Below are 18,310 nucleotides of genomic sequence, written 5' to 3'. Positions count from 1 at the left end.
GAACATTTTTCAGTCCAACTCTCAATACTTTCCCCCCTCATTATGACATATAATTGAAATTGTATGCAATACTGAGTGATTCTATTTAAAAAGAAACAAATCATCCTCCCGTTACTGTCATCCTGAAGGAGAAACCAACCAACCAAGTGTGGATTTATCCATGAGCTACGCTGTCTCCAGAGCGTGAAATCTCTCCATTTCTGCTGAGCCGCCCGGAGGACAGTCGAGTAAAGCTGTGTTCACTACGGCTCCGGAACTGGAGCATTAAATGCAATTTCCAGCAGGTTTGGTTAGGGAGAGCAGAGACACTGAGGGGATAAAGAGACAGTCGGTGAAGATGACAGAGGAATAGGAGGGTTTTGTTTTCAGACGGTGAATGACAAAGCTTGATTACCGCATGTCATCGCTTTGCCTGCTCAACACGGTCAGTGGCCGTCTCTCTTCTCTCTGGGGCTCATCAGGTTAAGTGGCCGGCATGCACACACAACCCCTGTAATGGCTAACCATTTGGATGGTCTCCCAAAACCACAGCAGTAGGGATGATGATATTGCAGCTTTGTCTGCAGATAGCTCTGTGTTCCCTTGGAGATAGTCTTCTGTCTCTCACCTGGGAGACAACTGGGTCTCTTCAAACAGCTTAGGCCTGCTCAAACCACCCTCTGCTACATTTCCTGCACATTGGGTTTCAGTATGCTGTGCCACTGCACGCACACCCCATGAGCTTTCTGTTCTGTCTTTTCTCTGTGCAGTTGACTGAGGTTGAAGCCACACATGAATGTCAGGTAGAAGCATGTGCACTTCTCATTTCACTGCAATCTGCTGTCCGAAGCACTTCCATCTGCAGGACACTTAGATATGATTTAATTATGTGTCTGTGCGTGTCAGTGTATGTCGGGTTAAAGCAGAACCCTCAAAATGCCTTTGAAACCTCTTTACTACAATTGCATATTGAGCTCTTGTCCTGACCCTGAATTCCTTCCTGCCGATTCCTTCAAACAGAGGGAGCCAGTTTAGCGCATTTAACATGTTTAAAAAGGTAACCTTGAGCAGAAGTGTAAAGTTGAACTTGTTTTCCCACAGGCTTGTAGAGCTCGGTAGAGGGGCTGTAAAATCCCCCAATGTGGCCCCAGAAAGACAGTGGAGAAGCTTGTAGCCGGGGAGAGAGGATGAGAGAAAGGGGGGCCAAAGGACATTCAGTACAAGCTTTCCTTGCCAAGGCTCTGTATTGTTAATGCATGTCATGCAGTTTCGGAGTACTCGGCTTTTGTGCCTTGATTCATTGTACTAACCACTGAGCATGAGAAAAGAGTGCATACAAGGCCTCTTTGTGGAGTTCAAGTTGGTGACAAGGTCAGACCAAGACAGAGATTTACCCTTCTTTTTTATGTATTTACAAAGCAAGGGCGCAGCTACTGTTAAGGCTTTGTCAGCATGTTCTTGTCTGAAACATATTGAGCCATTAGGTTGGATAGAAAAAGTGCTTATTACACCTGAATGGTTGCAAGTATGAGCAAAGCCAAATATCCTTTTACTCCTATGTCACCTTTAGTTCTTCAGTGTTTTGTCTTTAACAATTAATCTTGTGCATTTTAGACTATTGACGCTGCAGCAAATGTTCTTCTAAGGCTTTCCTCTTCTTTGTAAGGAGGCTAATTGTGGGGTTTCTGAGTATTGCATGCTCGTATTGTGTAGAATTGACAGTTTTGAACCCGCTTGCGAAATGTTTTTCTGCATGACAAATTAAGAATCTGATGAATTTTCATTTTTGTATGCCGGAAAAACAGACTTGAGGAAGGTGTGACGTGGTGTAAACTGTCAGTCTGTTTCCATTGCAATGTAGGATCTGACATCTTCGACCGCAGCGTCAACTCTGAGTGAACCAGCATAACAACAGATAGTCGTTGACCAATTGGCATTTTCCTCTGTAAGTTTAACCAATCACTTTGGCACAGCAGCTTTTTAGTTTTCTCTCCTGAACGAGGTTCTACAGGGATGGTTCCTGTGGTCGGAAAACACTCAAAGGTTCATGCTGTCTGCCAGCTCCTGCAGTGGAAAACAGCCAAATGTTGCCTACCTAAATTAAATGCTTAGAAAAATGGTTGTCATGATTCATTATATCATAGCAGGATTGTTTATCACATGGCCACGAGCTTGAACACTTACTGTCTTCTGCTGCTTTCTCAGTACAAGAGACGTAGGTAACAAAGTAGTCGAGGTAGAGGTTATGCATGTTTGCCTTTTTGCAGACATTATGATGCTTAACTCTGTAAGGCCTGAACCATAAAATAATTGCCAGAATTTATTTATTTTTAACTGGAGAATTTTTTGAACCTTTTGACCCAAAAAAATAAAATTTTTTTTAATTATCAATTTGTATGTATGAATTTAAATTTGTAGCATTTTTGCTACATCTGGGATTTTTGGTGCATGAATTGCTGTCTATGGTGGATTATCTTTGCACTAAATGCATCTGATTGCATACATCAGGTTTTTCATAAGACGGATGTCACACTAATAGTGTAGAGGTCTCAAAAACTCATGTATCAAATATGATACACTTGGCGTTAATTTATTGTGGTGAGATTTTTTAACTTCATCTTATATCGGTTCAAATTTGAAACAGTTAACTGAACAATTATTGATAAACTATTAGCTAACACATTTGATTTTCACAGTTTTTATTTGAGCATAGACCTAAAATCATCCACTTATTTTCTCCCTCTGCTAGTTTCTGTTAGAGGTTATGGAAGCTGGTGTGTGATGCAACGTGTGTTGGGCATAAAAAACAAGACCGTTTGTGTCGTCAAAATGGAGCCGGTTCATGTCAAGGACAACACACTGACAGATACATGCATTCACACCTAACAGGAGTTCACAGGCCACCTGACCTGAAGATTTTTGCACCGTAAGATGACCCCTCTGGTATCGTGTGATGATTCCTCAGCACACACCCAGCCATTTTATTTGGTGTCTGTTACATGAATTGGCAGCTCTGATGCCTTTCGGATCCAATGTCGTACCCGCTGCAGAGGACTATTTCAGAGATTCCTCCCGGGGTATTAAGCTAGATACAGGATATTCTTACTGCTCCACACTGCTCACTTAGTCTGACTTAATTCTACTGGCAGGTGTAGCAGATACCTGAAATAAGCTTTGAGGTCTTATTAAATTTTTACGTCATTGAGTTGCCAGATATATTACATAACAGATGTCTGTTTTCAGCACCCACAGCTTGACATGAAGTCATGAGACAAAGAAGCCTGACAAGCAGCTTGTGTCCTCACAATCGCACAATAGTGATTCACAGGTAGTGGATTGTAGAAATAGGAAGCTTGGTTGAAGAATTAATCTGCCGCTTGACAAAGAATACGATAGACTTTAATCCGAGGCATGTAAGAGAAACATGCAAAGGGCTGAGACAGGGCCTCTGGGGACACACTGTGTTGGTGTCCTTATATATGGAAGAGACTGCCACAACCCCGTGGCAAGTAAATCCGTGTGCTGTTTGGCAACAAGAACTTTGTGCCAGCTCCCAGAATTAGCCTAAGTGAAGAGTGTTTGTTAATCAGAATATCGAGCATTGAATAATAAAACTAAATTTGTTTCCAGTAGCACAGAGTGGCTGTGAATACCCAATAAAGATACTTGGCAACAAAATGTTCATCATAGATATCCAAACATCTTGCATGCTTATATGCACTGTTTATACTGGTAATACTTTTCATTTGTACATTTATGCCGCACTTAAAGCTATTCCACTTAGACATGTCACATTACACGAGTTCATTTGCTTTTCTAATTACATGTTGAACTGCATAACATTGAACCAAATGTTATCTAATAGCTTTGTAAATTTATCAAAATTCAGTGTATTTCTACTAAATATTCCTCTAAAGGTATGATTAGGAACTCTAGCCAGTTGTTTCTAAGATGCATATAGCAGGTTTGTGATTAGTTTCATGTTTGTTTAAGTCTCTGAACACCAGCGATTGCACCTATTCTAATAGCTCTCTAGAAAGAAATCTCTAGAAAGTAGCGAAGGAGTGGAGGACTGTTTGTACCGGGCTACTGCAAGGTGTGAATCTGCATCAATGTGTGAATTTGACACAGGCTGGTACTAAAAAAAGGCTCGAAGAATCGGTCACCGTTGTCTGGATACGTTTTCGCTTAAGAATCGTCAAATGAAGCATGTTCAGGGCTCCAGATTAACTTTTTCACCAACTTTCTCATTTGGTCGAACCTCCTCACCTTGTCACATGCAAAACCTATGACTTGCTGAACATTTTCGTATCGATAGACACTACAATTTACCGATGTTCCCTGAACGCCCCACACTGCAGGCTGCGGTAGATGCTGCTTGGTGACTGTGGTGTGCTCAGACAGGTGTGCGACCAAAAATGACCTTGAAAAGAGTAAACTAGGGCGTTCTAATGTCAGATTTGTCCCAGATAAGGTATTACTGTGATAGTGGGGTTTTTTTTTCTACATGCAGTCTTTTCTATGAGCATAAAAACAGTGCATTTAGGTGTGCTTCACTTTTCACAAGAAGATCGTAAATACACCGAAGTTATAAAAAGTACTACTTTCCACCACTGTGGTTAACACGGTAGCAGCCTGTGCCGGTTACAGTGACACTAATACAGCTTAATGATCATCATACACTCGCACCAATGAGACCGCTTGAAATTTTAACTGGAGCCATGATATTGAATCCGTTGCAATGTCTGTCTTTTCACCCAATAAAGTCCTTTCTAAGTTCAGATTTGAGCATTTTAGTATTATGAAAACACTTGCACTCAATTGCCAGTTTATCAAGTGTACCAATTTTCTTGAAGGTTAGAATGTTTTTATTTTATCTACCCTCAGTGAGAAAATATTGGAAACCCTTCTGAATATTATACAGTACAACTCAACAGTACTAGCCTCACAATGATCACAAAATTCAATCACACGCTGATCAAACTCCACACTATATCCTTCCTGAAGGTACCAGTTACTGCGGTTCTGTCATGGCTGATGTCAATATTTTGATTTCAGTGCATCGACATCTGTATTGATGTCTCAGCCGTCAGATCAGCTGGATTGATCTGAGCATGGGTACACAGTGAATTGACAACTGAGTGCATCTTTTAGTGAAGCTTTGTCATTCCTGTGTCTATACAGGAGCAACATGATGCTAAATGTGAGTGGGGTTAAAGAGTGTTTTTGGGAGGAGGGAAATATTAAACATTTGAAATAAAAAAAAAAATGGCAGCTATGAAATCATCACTATTTACAAAAGGAATGTCACAAAATAGTTAAAGGTCTGGTGTGTAGACTTAAGTGGCAACAGTGAGGTTGCAATCAGCCAAGTGTGTAAAACCTACAGTAGCTGCTAAAAACACAAAAGGCTCTCTACAGTCAGTGTTTGGTTAATCCATTTAGATTATTTTATTGGAAGATGGCAGCGCAACATGGCGGATATCGTAGAAAAGGTCCCACTGTAGATATACAGGGCTCATTCTAAGGTACCATAAAACAGCAATTCTTATTTTCATGTGATTATACACTACAGAAAATCAAATTCTAAAGATTATATTCCATTTCCATTAACAGATTCCTCTAAATCCTACACACTGGGTCTTTAACTCGTAAATCAAAGCAAACAGCAGCTTAATTCTGCTTCAGCCACTTAACCTGACCTAGTTAGATAATAAAATGAAACTAAAATTGTCACCCAACATTTAATTTAACTTGTTCAGTTAACTCAAAACAAATATAAACATAGGACAGGCCATGACCAAAGTTACCAAAATGTTATGGCAAAAATGACACAGCTACTGCAGGTACATTTGCCTCAGCTGTTAAAAGCAGTTACATGACCATTTTAACTCCCCTATGACCTTTAAATTTACTGGTGTCTTTTATCCTTGGGGTCAATTTGAACCCAGCAATTTAAACCTCCAGAAAATTATCATAATTGAAATTGTCACCCAAGTTTATGTGTAAATAGCCCTTTAAATAGAACTGGGGAAAAAACTATGTCAATGACTTATTTAGAGATGTTCAACACTGAATGGGGTCAAATTGACCCCAAAGCTAATAGGAGGGTTAAGAATTGCCAGTCATTGGGTTTCTATTCATCAAGTGAGGAGCATCTGATGATTTTCTTGATGTCTGTATTCTGGATCTTTGAATTTGCTTTTTGTGAAATGGCTTTGGGTTTTTTCGCCAATTCTCTTCTTATGTTGTCCAAATGTAAATGAACAAAACTACAAAAACTGTCCCTTCTTTTTATGTCCAATTACACTTTTGAAACAGTTTTAGCAACAACGTCATTTCAGAAGATCAGTGATATCGTTATTCTCCTACACGGGTACATCATCGTACAACGAGCAGAAACTACATAATCCAAACAATAATAAATAATAAATAAATGTGATATATATGATTTATTTAGAGGGCCAACATCAAGGCATGTGTTATTTCCAGGCTGTGAGGAGTGCGAGTTTGCATGTATCTTTTGTGTGCTTACAATGAGTTTTTTCGCTTTAATTTGTTGCCCAGGGTTCTAAGCGACTTCTGAGATCAAGCGAGTACGTCCTCCCACCCAGCGGACTGATGGAGACAGATCTGGAGCTCACATTCTCACTGCAGGCAAGCTCTCTGACATTACGCTGTGAAATCTCACACTGATATGACACTTACTTGACAGGCAAGATTGTGTTAGTCACCCTGGTGCCCCTTTTTTTAACTGCTTTAGTGTTAACTTCTTTTTTCTTCCCAAAAGTGTTAAGTCATTTCCATGCATGTTCATGTATCAGTGTCTACTGTATTTTGCAGAAATCAAATTAACATTTGTTTTGTATAAACCCATACGACTAATTTTTTATGTAATGTTTCGTGTCCCCTCATGCTGTCAGGAGACAGGAGTTGCTGTTGTTATGTTTGTTCTTGAATATAATGAGGTACAGAAACAACAATAGCAAATGTGGATCGGAATAGCTAGACAGCTGTTGAGGTGAACTAAGCTGAGACAAGCGAAAAGTTACAGAAAGCAGATGTGAGTTTTATAAAGAGAGAAGAATCAGCTGAAATGAACCAGCTGTTGAGGGAAGTCTGGACAGTTTTGGACGCGGAAGACGCAGCAGTGATGTTCGACCAACTTGTGAAATTTGATCTTATTGTGTGAATGTTATAGACCTAGAAGCAAAGAAAAGATAAAGATTCTGGCATTCAAAGACAATATGAGACGAAAGAGAGCACATAAAAATCTTCTGAAATAAAGTCTGTGCTTCGATAAATTCATCAGCTCCGGTCAAGAGAACTTTATTCTTGCCTGGCAATCTAAGTGAACCAAATTGAGCTGGTGAAACAGTGAAAAAGTCTGACGGCTGTAATAATAAGGCCTGGACACATTAAATGTTGCATTTGGTGGCAATAATCTGTGGGGCAGAAAACAAGTTGATGGAATGAAATCACAGAGAAAAGACTTATTCTAGAAGTAAATAGCATCAAGACAACTCATTCAAATCCAGAAAGTTTAAAGTCTTACAGCTGTGCCGGACACTGAAAAGTCTGTTTTGATGTGATATAAGACAGGAAATTACAATAAAGAGAAACAAATGCATGTTTATTGAATTATTTGAATTATGTAGTTAAGTTCTAAAACGTAATTTTCAACAAACAGAAGCTGAATGCAGTCACTGTTTTTTGCTGTTGAGGAATTGATTTTCTAATTAGTTGCATGATAAACAAGTTGAATGTGCTGAAATAACTCTGGATGTGGGTTTTCATTTAATGGCTTATGATTATGTATTGCGGCTCGCATTGTTTATCTGACTCTTTATTTTTTTTCTCATTTTCAGTATCCCCATTTTCTGAAGAGGGATGCCAACAGACTGCAGATTATGTTGCAGAGGAGGAAACGTTACAAGAATCGAACCATCTTGGGCTACAAAACTTTGGCCGTGGGGATTATCAATATGGCTGAGGTAATACATAGTGCCGCAACCGGGGCATCACTCATTTCTTCTCATGGTTCATTGTCTGCCGTTTAGTTTCTCTTGAGGAGCGTCGTTTTCCTCCGAGCCGGTGAGAGCCTGTGATTCTCCTCTGACAGTGATTGACATGGTTATTAGGGTCTGTGTGTCGCGTCTTGGTTGCTGGAGAGAAGGCCTCCTGCGTTACACGTTCTTTTAGATGATTCATTCCCATCGCACATACTGCTGTGTGAGATTATAGACCATCTGGATCTGCCTCCATATGTACTTTTCTAAAAACAGTACATTCAGCCATGCAGTGAAGAAGTAATGCACTGGGAGCTGGATGTTTGTTTGAAGTCCAGCTATATGATCTATGTTTTTTTTTTGTTTGTTTGTTTTTTGTTTGTTTTTTTTCTAAATGAAATCAGTTTATGTCAGGGCAGTCCTCAGCTGGACATGCAGAGAGGACTTTTCAGTTTGCCAATTATACTCCACAGTGGCATACTACTGTCGATCGTAACTGGCGAATGGTTGGAGATTGGGCTTTATATAGCAGATATAGATCGATAACAATGCCTCGCTTTGGATGTGATTAGTTCGATGTTTGTGTGTGAGAGAGACAGAGATAAAGGGGGAGAATTAGACTTAGATATTGAGCGTCGCATTTATTTGGAGAAAACACAGGTGACATTTCTCCATTTCTAATTACAGCAGCTGACGCGCTGTCCAAAGTTATTTTCCAGCAGTAGCCCCAGGACAAGAATTGATTGACGTCTGAAAACAAGACCAATGCATTATTGTATTTTAAAATACCACTCAAGTGCTGTGCTGTTTTGGTGTTTGCTGCAGTGGAGCAAACCCACAGACTTCTATGAATAAAGGCTAGATTGACCATTATTGGGTCCTGTTGGGTAATTATGTTGTCATCTGCTGCAGAGTAAACCCTCTTGCGCCCTCATTCCGAAACTATCGAAGCATTGTGTGGGAAGAAGTCACATTGGACTTTGCGTGGAGCACACAAGTGCGCCCCTGTTGATGTTTGTGGAAAATGAGCCCACTCCCTTTACAGCGATTTATCAAGTGAAATATTGAAAGTACCCCCCAGACAGAGCTTAGAATGAAGGCTCATTCCTTCTCGTCTGATTCAGAATAGTTTATGTACACTGTGTTACACTGTTTGACTGGATGATATGTGCAAATTGGCTTGGCTCATTTAGACTTTAGAACGGGAAAGCAGTGCTGTGTTAATGAAGATCTATTTAGAGATAGCATGGCTGTCAGCTTGTAATCAGTTGGTAAATCTCTGTGAGCATAAAGCAGTGTAACAGAAGCCATTTTAATCTCTGTTGGATCACTATCGGCTCGGTAAAGACAGAAATAAAATTCTTCCATCCTGCCTGTCTTTTGAGGAAGAGTTTCTATTTGTAATATTTACTCCTTGCTGCTGCACCATGGCTCTGCAGACTGATTGATAGACGCAGCAGGTGTACAAGACATGAAGGCATCTCAGCAAAAGAGGACTGGATGTTTCAAATCTGTGTATCAAGCCCTGGGTTGTGTTTGCTTTAGAAAAGATCATATTATCCAGAACATTGCAGGGGAGAAATGAAAAAGTGTCTCTTATACATTGAATTAGAGCCTGTTGCCGGTTTGATGCATGCTAAAATTGATGCATGGCCTCAATGGTGAACTATGTCCAGGTGATGCAACACCCGACAGACGGAGGACAGATTCTCGGTCTCCATAGCAACGTGAAGGAGGCGCCAGTACGTGTGGCGGAGATCAGCGTGTACTCTCTGTCCAGCCAGCCCATCGACCATGAGGACGGCAGCGGCCAAGCTGGCCGCAAGACCAAAACGTCAGGTGGGCACCACCATCTCCTGCCTCCCTTCGTGGGTCTGTTAAACAGCCCTGTACCTATGCTGCCTGGCCAAATCCTGCCTGTAATTTCAGCCTAGTCCCTGGAGCCAGCCCTCCCTACCCAGGCCTCTCTCTTCCCTCCTTCCACATGGCTTCTATTTTCCAACTGAGGACAGAGTAAACTCTATTAATCCCAGGCCATTCTATGGCCAGGGATATGTTATTCTCTTCAGCTATGGTTGTAATGTTGATTTGAGAGTTGAACAGATGTAGGGCCTATTACCTTACACTGCTCTAATTCTGGACCGGAGGAAATATTGGACCCTATTCGGACTCCATGCCTTCATCCTGCTGTGCTGATCCCTCGTGTTCTGGATGTTATTAAGGAGGCCATTCAAACATAACAGATGAGCTCATGCACCAAGTATTAAACTAGTGTCACTCTCAGGGAAGAAAAGATGTTTATCTTTCTTCTCTGCAGTGATTCTTAATAGCATCCATCCCATCTAGGAACACAGAACAGGATGTTTCACAGGCAAAAGGAAGTCGGAATTATCTGTTACAAAAAACAAAGGTTTTTCATCACCTTATCTGCCCTCAACTGTCAATTCCTGCAAAAATCTGCCACTTTAGGAATATGCTTGTTCAAACCAATAAAATATAAAAAGAACAATACTAAAACGTTCCAATCACTGAAATGCCATTAAAACTTAATGAGAATGTGAGACATGGCGCTTAAAAAGAGCTCAGCAATCTAATTTGCATATCATAAGAGTTTCATTACTTTTCAGCAAGCAAATTTAGCATTTAATTATGTCCTTAGAAAAAGTTTTGCATTACCATATATTTAGCTCATTATTCTTGCCATGTCGTCAAAACAGTTCATTACTGAAGTGAATAGAATAGGAAATTAAACGACTGTATCCAGGGAAGATGGAAAATTGCCTTTGGCCTCACCTTGATATCTGTGAAAAAATTACAGAATATACGCAAAGTATAATTTACATTGTAGAAGCAATACACTGGTTTGTGTATTTAACACTTCTTGCTTTCTGATGGCAGCGTAAGAACAATATTTACTAAAGAAAACCAAGATTGTATACTGAGTGTAGGAGGCTTTACTCCCCAGGTATTCTGTATTCCAAAAGAAAATTGACTTTCAGGAATAATAAGCCAGTGACCTTGGATTGCTTCCCCCCCTTTTTTTTTTCTTTAAGCATTAAAAAAAGATGTCTGTTTGAAACTTTGAACGTCTTTATTTATTGCTGCTCATATATAACTCTAGACCTTTCTCCTAATATTTTGATTTTTTTGTGTGTGTCTGGCCTACCTCAGACCGCTCCCCAGACATGGATAACTATTCTGAAGACGACGATGACAGTTACTCGTCAGAGCAGGAAGCCAGCGATGACGCAGTTCATGGCCAGGTCAGTCCCAGAAAATGCTCAGATCCAAGCACATTTGCCCAGTGAAATTAAATAAAAATGTAAATTGCAGTGAATACAAGCTAGTATATCTAAACAAATATATAAGAACAGTTTCAGTTGGAGATTTTTTTGGTTTTTAGTTTCAGGTTAATAATGTATTTTTTTCTTTCTTTTTTTTTTAAATCCTAAATATATTCAGGTAAGGCTATAGGGGCACTTGCAATTTAAGCTTCCAGATATTTCATCCATATTCTGTATTTCAGGATCTCTACGATGAAGACGACGAGGTCAGGAAGCCCAAGAAAGCCCGCCGGAAAATGATCCGAACCACTTCCATGACCAGAGTAAGTCGCCTCCCTTTCCACTACACAGAGTTTTACACTCGCCAATCATTTACCATGAGACCTGTGTTTGCTGTTTTACAGTCTTTTAAAGGAAAGCACACACTATGTTCCATTTGTCCAAGCCATTAGGACAATGTGGATGAGCACATAAATGAACGCTGTGGGTTCACTGGACCGTTTATAATGGTCTTTACATAGAATGGCTATGAATGAGTAATCCAGCAGACAGTTACTGGGAGAACTTATAAGCCGAGCCCAGCTGTCATGCTTATTTAATTGTGACAGCTTTCCCTTTTCTGGAGGTCCCTTTTTCCCCCCCTCATAGTTGCATGTTTTCTTTTCTGTTACAGCAACCTAATTTCAAGCAGAAATTCGTGGCCTTGCTGAAGAGGTTCAAGGTAACAGATGAGGTGAGTTGTGCAAAGATAATTGCTTTTGTTATGACTGACACCCGCGTTCAATGTCAAAGCAAATGAGGGGCAGACCAACCCTCATTTCTTAGTTTTCCCGTGATGATGTCTTCATTAAGTCAACTGTGAAACTTCCAGTTATTAAATTGCCCTTAGGTCAGAAGAAAATTATCCCAGTATTGACTGTCTAAACAGCGCATTGCTACATCACCGCAAACATGCTTCAGACTGTGGAAGAATGAAGTGAAACACTGCCACAGCAGAGTTACAGGCATCATTATGGTGGTTAGGCTGCATTACCTCTGTGCTCATGGATGTATGATTCATACATTTCCATTAGCGGCGATTCATAAGCGGAATCCATTAACGGCCTTATTCTCTACCACTTAATGTAATGATGAATGTTTTATTTAGGCTTGTGCTTTTCTTAAGTACTTTTGAGTAAATGTTCCTGCAGATTCTACATAAAAGCTTGTAATCAGGTCATCAGCGGGATGTTACCCAATCGTGCGCAGCAACTCCTAGATGTCCATTAGAACATAATCTGTGTTGGGCCATTAGAATGATAGTAATTACAATTGAACTGTGAAATCTATAAGAGCAATTAGAATGTCTGCTGGATTGTTTTCCCTCTTTCTATCTTCATCTATATTCTTTATTCCATCGATAAAGAAGGTTCTGCTTTTTAACTGTGCAGCATTTCAGACTGATTTGCGCTACCTTTCACTCATTCCTTTAGGTTTATATGGGATCTAAACAATTAGAACCCAGAGCCCTGTGTGTGTGCGATTTAATCTAACGATGCTTACAATAGCCTCCGGGCCATCAGAGTTGTGTTTTTCTGGACAGTTCTGGAAGCTCCAGGTGGCCCGATGATCTTTTATCACATTCCCTGTCACTAATCTGTTCCTTGTGGCTGGGCTGTGTGCAAGGCTACAGCTCTATAAATACATAGCCGGGAGGAGTAGAGGGGACAGACTGTGTTTATCTGCTCCCTGCCAGCTCCTGCACTTATGGAGTGGCATTAATCACCTGATTAGTCCACAAGCCTGCCTGTGTGTAGTTCCTATGATATACATCCCCACTGTGCAGCTGGCAGGGCAAGGCCCGACACCTCGACTCTCCTCTAGCACTCACTTACCTTTTAATTGCCCTGCTTAGAACCAAGGCATGGATGTATTTATGGCATAGATTTTTCTCATTTTACAGCCTCTGGTGTTCTCGCTCAAGCACCAGTCACTTCCTACACTTACTTAATCCATGACCACGACCGCAAATCCCCGCTTACAGTGTACTGATGATGTGTCTGTCCTGTGTGGCAGGTCCTGGACTCTGACCCAGTAGACCAGACCCAGGAGGTGGAGGAGGATCTGGACTTGCTCTACGACAGTCTGGAGGTGTACAACCAGAGTGACAGTGGGCCGGAGATGGAGGACAATGAGAGCGTCCTGAGCACTCCCAAGCCCAAACTCAAGTATGTCTCAGAGACCACGTTTCATAGATTATCTCATATTTTTACACATTTTATTACAGTTAGCTGCTTAGATGTGGTTTTGGTGTTAACCATGAAAAAAATTAAACTCACTTTTGTTGGGAAATTTTCATAAAGAAATATATACTGTGGCAATAATTGGCCTCATAATGTGACTGATCCCCACTAAGTCACAAACACAAACAAACACCATGTGCTACTAAAACACAAACGATTGCAATGTTTCTTGTCTTTATTGAACACAACCATTTAGTATTCCCAGTGCTGAAGCAAAAAGTAAGTAAACCCTTGATTAAATAACCTCCTTTGGCAACAGTAACCTGAAACAAGCAGCCTGGTAGCTGCGGATCAGAACTGCACAACATTCAGGAGGAATTTTTTCAACTGTTCTCCCTGCTTCGGCTCAGCCATATTCTTAAGGTGTCTCCTGGGGTTCTTTCTCCGCAATGTCTCTGCTGTGTTAAGGTCCGTGCTCCAACTGTGCCACTCCAAAAAGGCAGATTTCTTTTGTAATAAATTTGCGTCAGCGTTTAGAAGCGTCATCCCGCTGCGTTATCGAGAACAGCGGCTTTCTCTGTGATGTCCTTTCATGAACACCATGCCTGTTCAATGATTTGCATGAAGCAGACTCATTAGCAGAGATTTGAACCAGTTCCAGTGATTTCATTAAGCCTTTTACTTCTACGCTAAGTGTTCTGTGTGGTGCTTTTGGAGTCCTCTTAGCTGGATGCCAACTTGTAGGGAGTGTTCAACAGTATTAAATCTATTTATAGGCAGTTTGTCTAACTTTGGACTGATGAATATCTAAAATCTTTGAGCTTACTTTATAACTCTTTCCTGCTTTATTCAAACCAGCAATTCTTGATCATAAGTCTTTTTCAGATCTCTTTTTATTGTACGGCATGTTTCATATGAGCAGATGCTTGTTGTGTAACTCAAAGTGTTGGTGTGTGTAGCTCTAACCAACACCTCTGATCTTGTTTCATGGATTGGGCTCCAGGTTTGCTAACTCCTGACTTCAGATAGCGTTTCTTGGTGCCATTAGCATGGGGGTGTACATCCTTTTTTCCAACCTACACTGTGAACATTTGACTTCAACAAAGATCTGAACTTATGTGAAGAGTGCATACATGTGTTCAGATAACTCCAATGCTGCCTTATGTTGTAGATCGAAGGTGGAAGCAAAAAGGAGCAATTTTCCTCTCAGCTGTTGTGTTTCTAATTCAGAGTTTTATTTCTGTTTTCAGGCCCTTTTTTGAAGGGATGTCTCACTCCAGCTCCCAGACAGAGATTGGAAGCATACATAGCCAAAAAAGCCAGCAGAGAGAGCTGTCATGTCCTGTAAGTTGATTACCAGACACTCTATGAACAGACCCTACCAATGTCTTTTAGTTTCCTCATAAAAGGTCTCCCTGCCAATTGTTTTAGAGCCTGCTCTTCTTGTAAACAGTGTTATGTAAAGGAATTGCCCCTGCCTTACCCCAGTGTTTAAATATCTGGCAGCCCTCTGTGCTTATTGTGGTTCAGGGATTCCCAAGGATACTACTGGCAAGATATTCTGAGCATGAGCGCAATGCAGCCAGAAGCAAGAAAGGATGGGGGGCCTCCGCTCCTTACCCCATTCACCCCTACAGCCCTTCCATATTTATAGGGACTGACACCAGATGACCTTTCCACCACCATCGACACACACATACACAGACAGCAAATATGCTCCCATGTTCAGAGAGAAGATTGGATGGAGCAATTCTGAACTCCTACTCAGAGATTTATGGCTCATTGGAACAACAAGGGCAGAGAAAGAGAGACATGTTGAGTCTGATGGTGAGAGAGCGAGTGCTGTTTATAAATATCTGGGAATCCATTTTAGCTTGTAATAAAATAGCCCAGAGCATTTTAGACTGCTATAGCCCTCCATTTTGCTCAGTAAATGTTCCAGTCCAACTTCATAAACATGTCTTGCAGCCAGGATGGAAAGTCTTTGATGTTGAAATAAAGTAAACTAGATTTTTAGTGGAGTAAACCTGTCTCACACAAAAAAAATCTCTTGTGCTATTGGGGTTTATGTGTTAATAGGCGGCCGTAGTGAAATGCAAAGGTGCTTTTAAAGGTATTTATACTTAGCAGCCCTGCCACTGTCACCAAGCTCAGCTGTGGAGTTGGTACTGTGAAATTGGTCAGCTACACATCCTACAAGTGGTCAGTCATGACCTGGGGAGATGGAGCGTCACACTTCCACTGGCAGCTGTGAGATTTTATTTTTGCCAGAGAGGTGACTGCCACAGTTAAAAAGATCTAATGTGTGGACGTGTGGGTGTGTGTGTGTGTTTACCCCGCAGAGTGGAGATTTCCTGACTGTGGACAGATGTAAAGTGCAAGGAGGCCGATGTCAAGACGACAGCATCATAGACACAACAGTTGGGGTATGTTTTTAGAACAGCAGTGCTATTTTCTAAAATTAAATCCCCTTGAGCATCTCTTTCTCACATTTTTATTTTCCAACCCCATGCTCTCTCCACTTGAGAGATTGCCCTTTACCCCCGTGTGTCTTAGTTGTTTTCCAAAAAAAAATAAAGCAAAGAGGAAGGAAGTATGCAAGGGCAGGCAAACCAAACAGCACAGCCATCCATTATGGATCAGTGGAGCAGACGAGGCAGATCCATGCTGGATAAATCCAGACTGATGAGGATCGAAAGTGGGGTGTTTGTGTTTGTTGTTGTTTTCGTGCTGTCGGGTCAGTCTAACCTTGTTCATCTCGCCCCGGCTCCCCCTCTGAGCAGCGGGCAACCGGCTCATTGCACCGCTCCACTAACCCAGTTCGAAACTGAATATCTCAGCTGCAGGAGCAGTGTTTCAGCAGCCACCTGCTAAGAAGACACCACGGCTTTTTATCTCGTCTGTCATGGTGGGCTCGCATCGTTATCTCCAACCTCAAAAACTAAGCTCTATTATTTAGCAGGCTGGCACCTTTCTAACTCAACCACCTTTCAGCCCTCATTCTTAAAATGATGCCTACTGCAAAGAAAGACACAGAAAGAATAAAACTTACTTTAATAAGACAAAATGTGCAGTATCTGCAGAGTAGCTTTAAAAGCCCTTTGAGAGGATTAACGTTTTTATTTACAATGGTTTTGAAGATTTTTCTTGCTTTGCCATAGACGGTATAGGTATACATTTGGCTGTCAGGAGACAGTTGGTAGGAAGCTCACCAACTCTCAATGAGGTGTCCGTTTCAGTCAAAACATAAATTAACAAGTGAACATATTTTGTAACTGGTTAAATCCATTTGTCTGGATCCAGACATCGATAGATTTCGAGACAGTGGGCCACTGGCATACAAAAAGTCAACTTTGTGGTTGTTTTTGTGTGTGTGTGTATGTGTGTGTGTGTGTGTGTGTTTGTGTGTTTGTGTGTTTGTAGTTGTGGTTGTTTAATTGAGCTTTTTGACTTTTATATTGACTTCTCACAGGCCCCTGTTCACTAATCCATATATGGCCCCTGGTCAAATTAAGCAATGTTTTTAAGAATTACTGTTACATTTAGCTTGAAAGTATTGACAAAAAATATGACTGTGGAATTAAAAGTCTTAAATGTAATTTTTTTTTAACACTGCAGATGGTGCTTTTATTGAATGATAAACATTAGTATTGTCCTCTTTCAGCCCTCTTGGCTCATCTTTGCTCCCCCCCTTTTGGTTCAGGAGCCAGAGACTGATGACAGTGGGCCAGGGCCAGGGGAGGTGAGCAGCTGGGATGTCAACACCGAACGGATGACCAGCACTGTTGGCAAGCTCTGCAAGACAGAGTCCCAAAACCACATGTCTCCCAGGTAAACTGCTGATCACTACATGCGGAATTACACACTCAATATAGTTCTCACTAGGTCAGCAAATGTATTATAAACACAAGTTGCACTAGATTTTAGTCTTTGATATGTAATTTCCAACTCGTTTTTTTTTTTGTGCTCTTTCTCCATCTGTCACATGTTTTGACCTCCTTGTGTTTCATCTCCTCCTCAGTAAAGTGGAGAACAGGCTGCAGAGACGTCCTCGCAGCACCTCCATGAAAGACAGACAGAACTCCAAGGCCCAGAGCGACCGGACCAGCAGCATGGAGAGCGAGTGCTCTCCAGACTCACGACTCATAGCACAGGTAAACAACAAAGGCGCCCATCCGAAGGGTGTACCACAAAGCAGGTTTGACATAGCCAGACTTTGTTTGCGTTAGTTTGCTTAACAAAATCTAAAACCATAATCAGAGATAATAAGTATCACAGTATGGGATCTCAACCTTCTTTGTTTACCCACTGATTGCATGACAATTCTCGAGGCAACACAAAACATAGAGTTTTTCTCTTGTATCTGCGTGGCTTCATTCATGCATTACTAATATGCAGCTCAAAAAGTTTGCAGATATTTCCTCAGCCGACAATCTAAATCCCTCTTGGAAAATGTTATCAGGAAAAGAAGTGGTGAGAGCGACAATTTTTTCCAAACTCTGAGCTGAACCTCTTAAGCCCACGACACACTGTGAGATTTTCGACCATCCCAGATGAAAGATAGCACTCGTGAGAGAATCGTGGCGATATCTTTGGTCTTGGCTCTAAATCGGTGGTCCCACATCACACTGTGAGGCAGGTTCAAGGAGGGCCGTTGTCATGGTCTTGTGACCAAAGACAACCTGTGATAAAATTCTGACAGTGTCAGAAATTTGGGGTGATCATCTCACAGTGTGACTGCTGCTGCGACCTATGTCAACTAACTAACCAATAGAAATGCAGTATGAAATGACGTTATGATCAGCATGACATGAAC

At 41.1% G+C, this 18,310-nt stretch overlaps 1 protein-coding gene across 2 annotated transcripts in view; it reads left to right on the top strand.

Moving 5' to 3' along the window:
• The window catches only part of LOC103371009 (phosphofurin acidic cluster sorting protein 2), a 53,441-nt gene that overhangs the window by 23,382 nt on the left and 11,749 nt on the right, over positions 1-18,310 (top strand). Inside the window, exons 3-13 of one of the 2 annotated variants that reach the window (XM_008300323.1) lie at positions 6,547-6,636; positions 7,848-7,973; positions 9,665-9,827; positions 11,160-11,251; positions 11,515-11,595; positions 11,946-12,005; positions 13,328-13,479; positions 14,745-14,838; positions 15,837-15,920; positions 17,198-17,325; positions 17,516-17,648. In XM_008300323.1, the coding sequence (XP_008298545.1) occupies positions 6,547-6,636; positions 7,848-7,973; positions 9,665-9,827; positions 11,160-11,251; positions 11,515-11,595; positions 11,946-12,005; positions 13,328-13,479; positions 14,745-14,838; positions 15,837-15,920; positions 17,198-17,325; positions 17,516-17,648 (1,203 nt within the window). Of the gene's footprint in view, positions 1-6,546; positions 6,637-7,847; positions 7,974-9,664; positions 9,828-11,159; positions 11,252-11,514; positions 11,596-11,945; positions 12,006-13,327; positions 13,480-14,744; positions 14,839-15,836; positions 15,921-17,158; positions 17,326-17,515; positions 17,649-18,310 lie in introns of both variants that reach the window. The other variant, XM_008300253.1, reaches the window with a different exon arrangement.

The sequence above is a fragment of the Stegastes partitus genome, unplaced genomic scaffold, assembly GCF_000690725.1.
Source record: "Stegastes partitus isolate 25-593 unplaced genomic scaffold, Stegastes_partitus-1.0.2 Scaffold1, whole genome shotgun sequence".
In the NCBI taxonomy this organism is placed as follows: domain Eukaryota; kingdom Metazoa; phylum Chordata; class Actinopteri; family Pomacentridae; genus Stegastes; species Stegastes partitus.
This window is presented reverse-complemented; position numbering and strand designations above follow the sequence as displayed.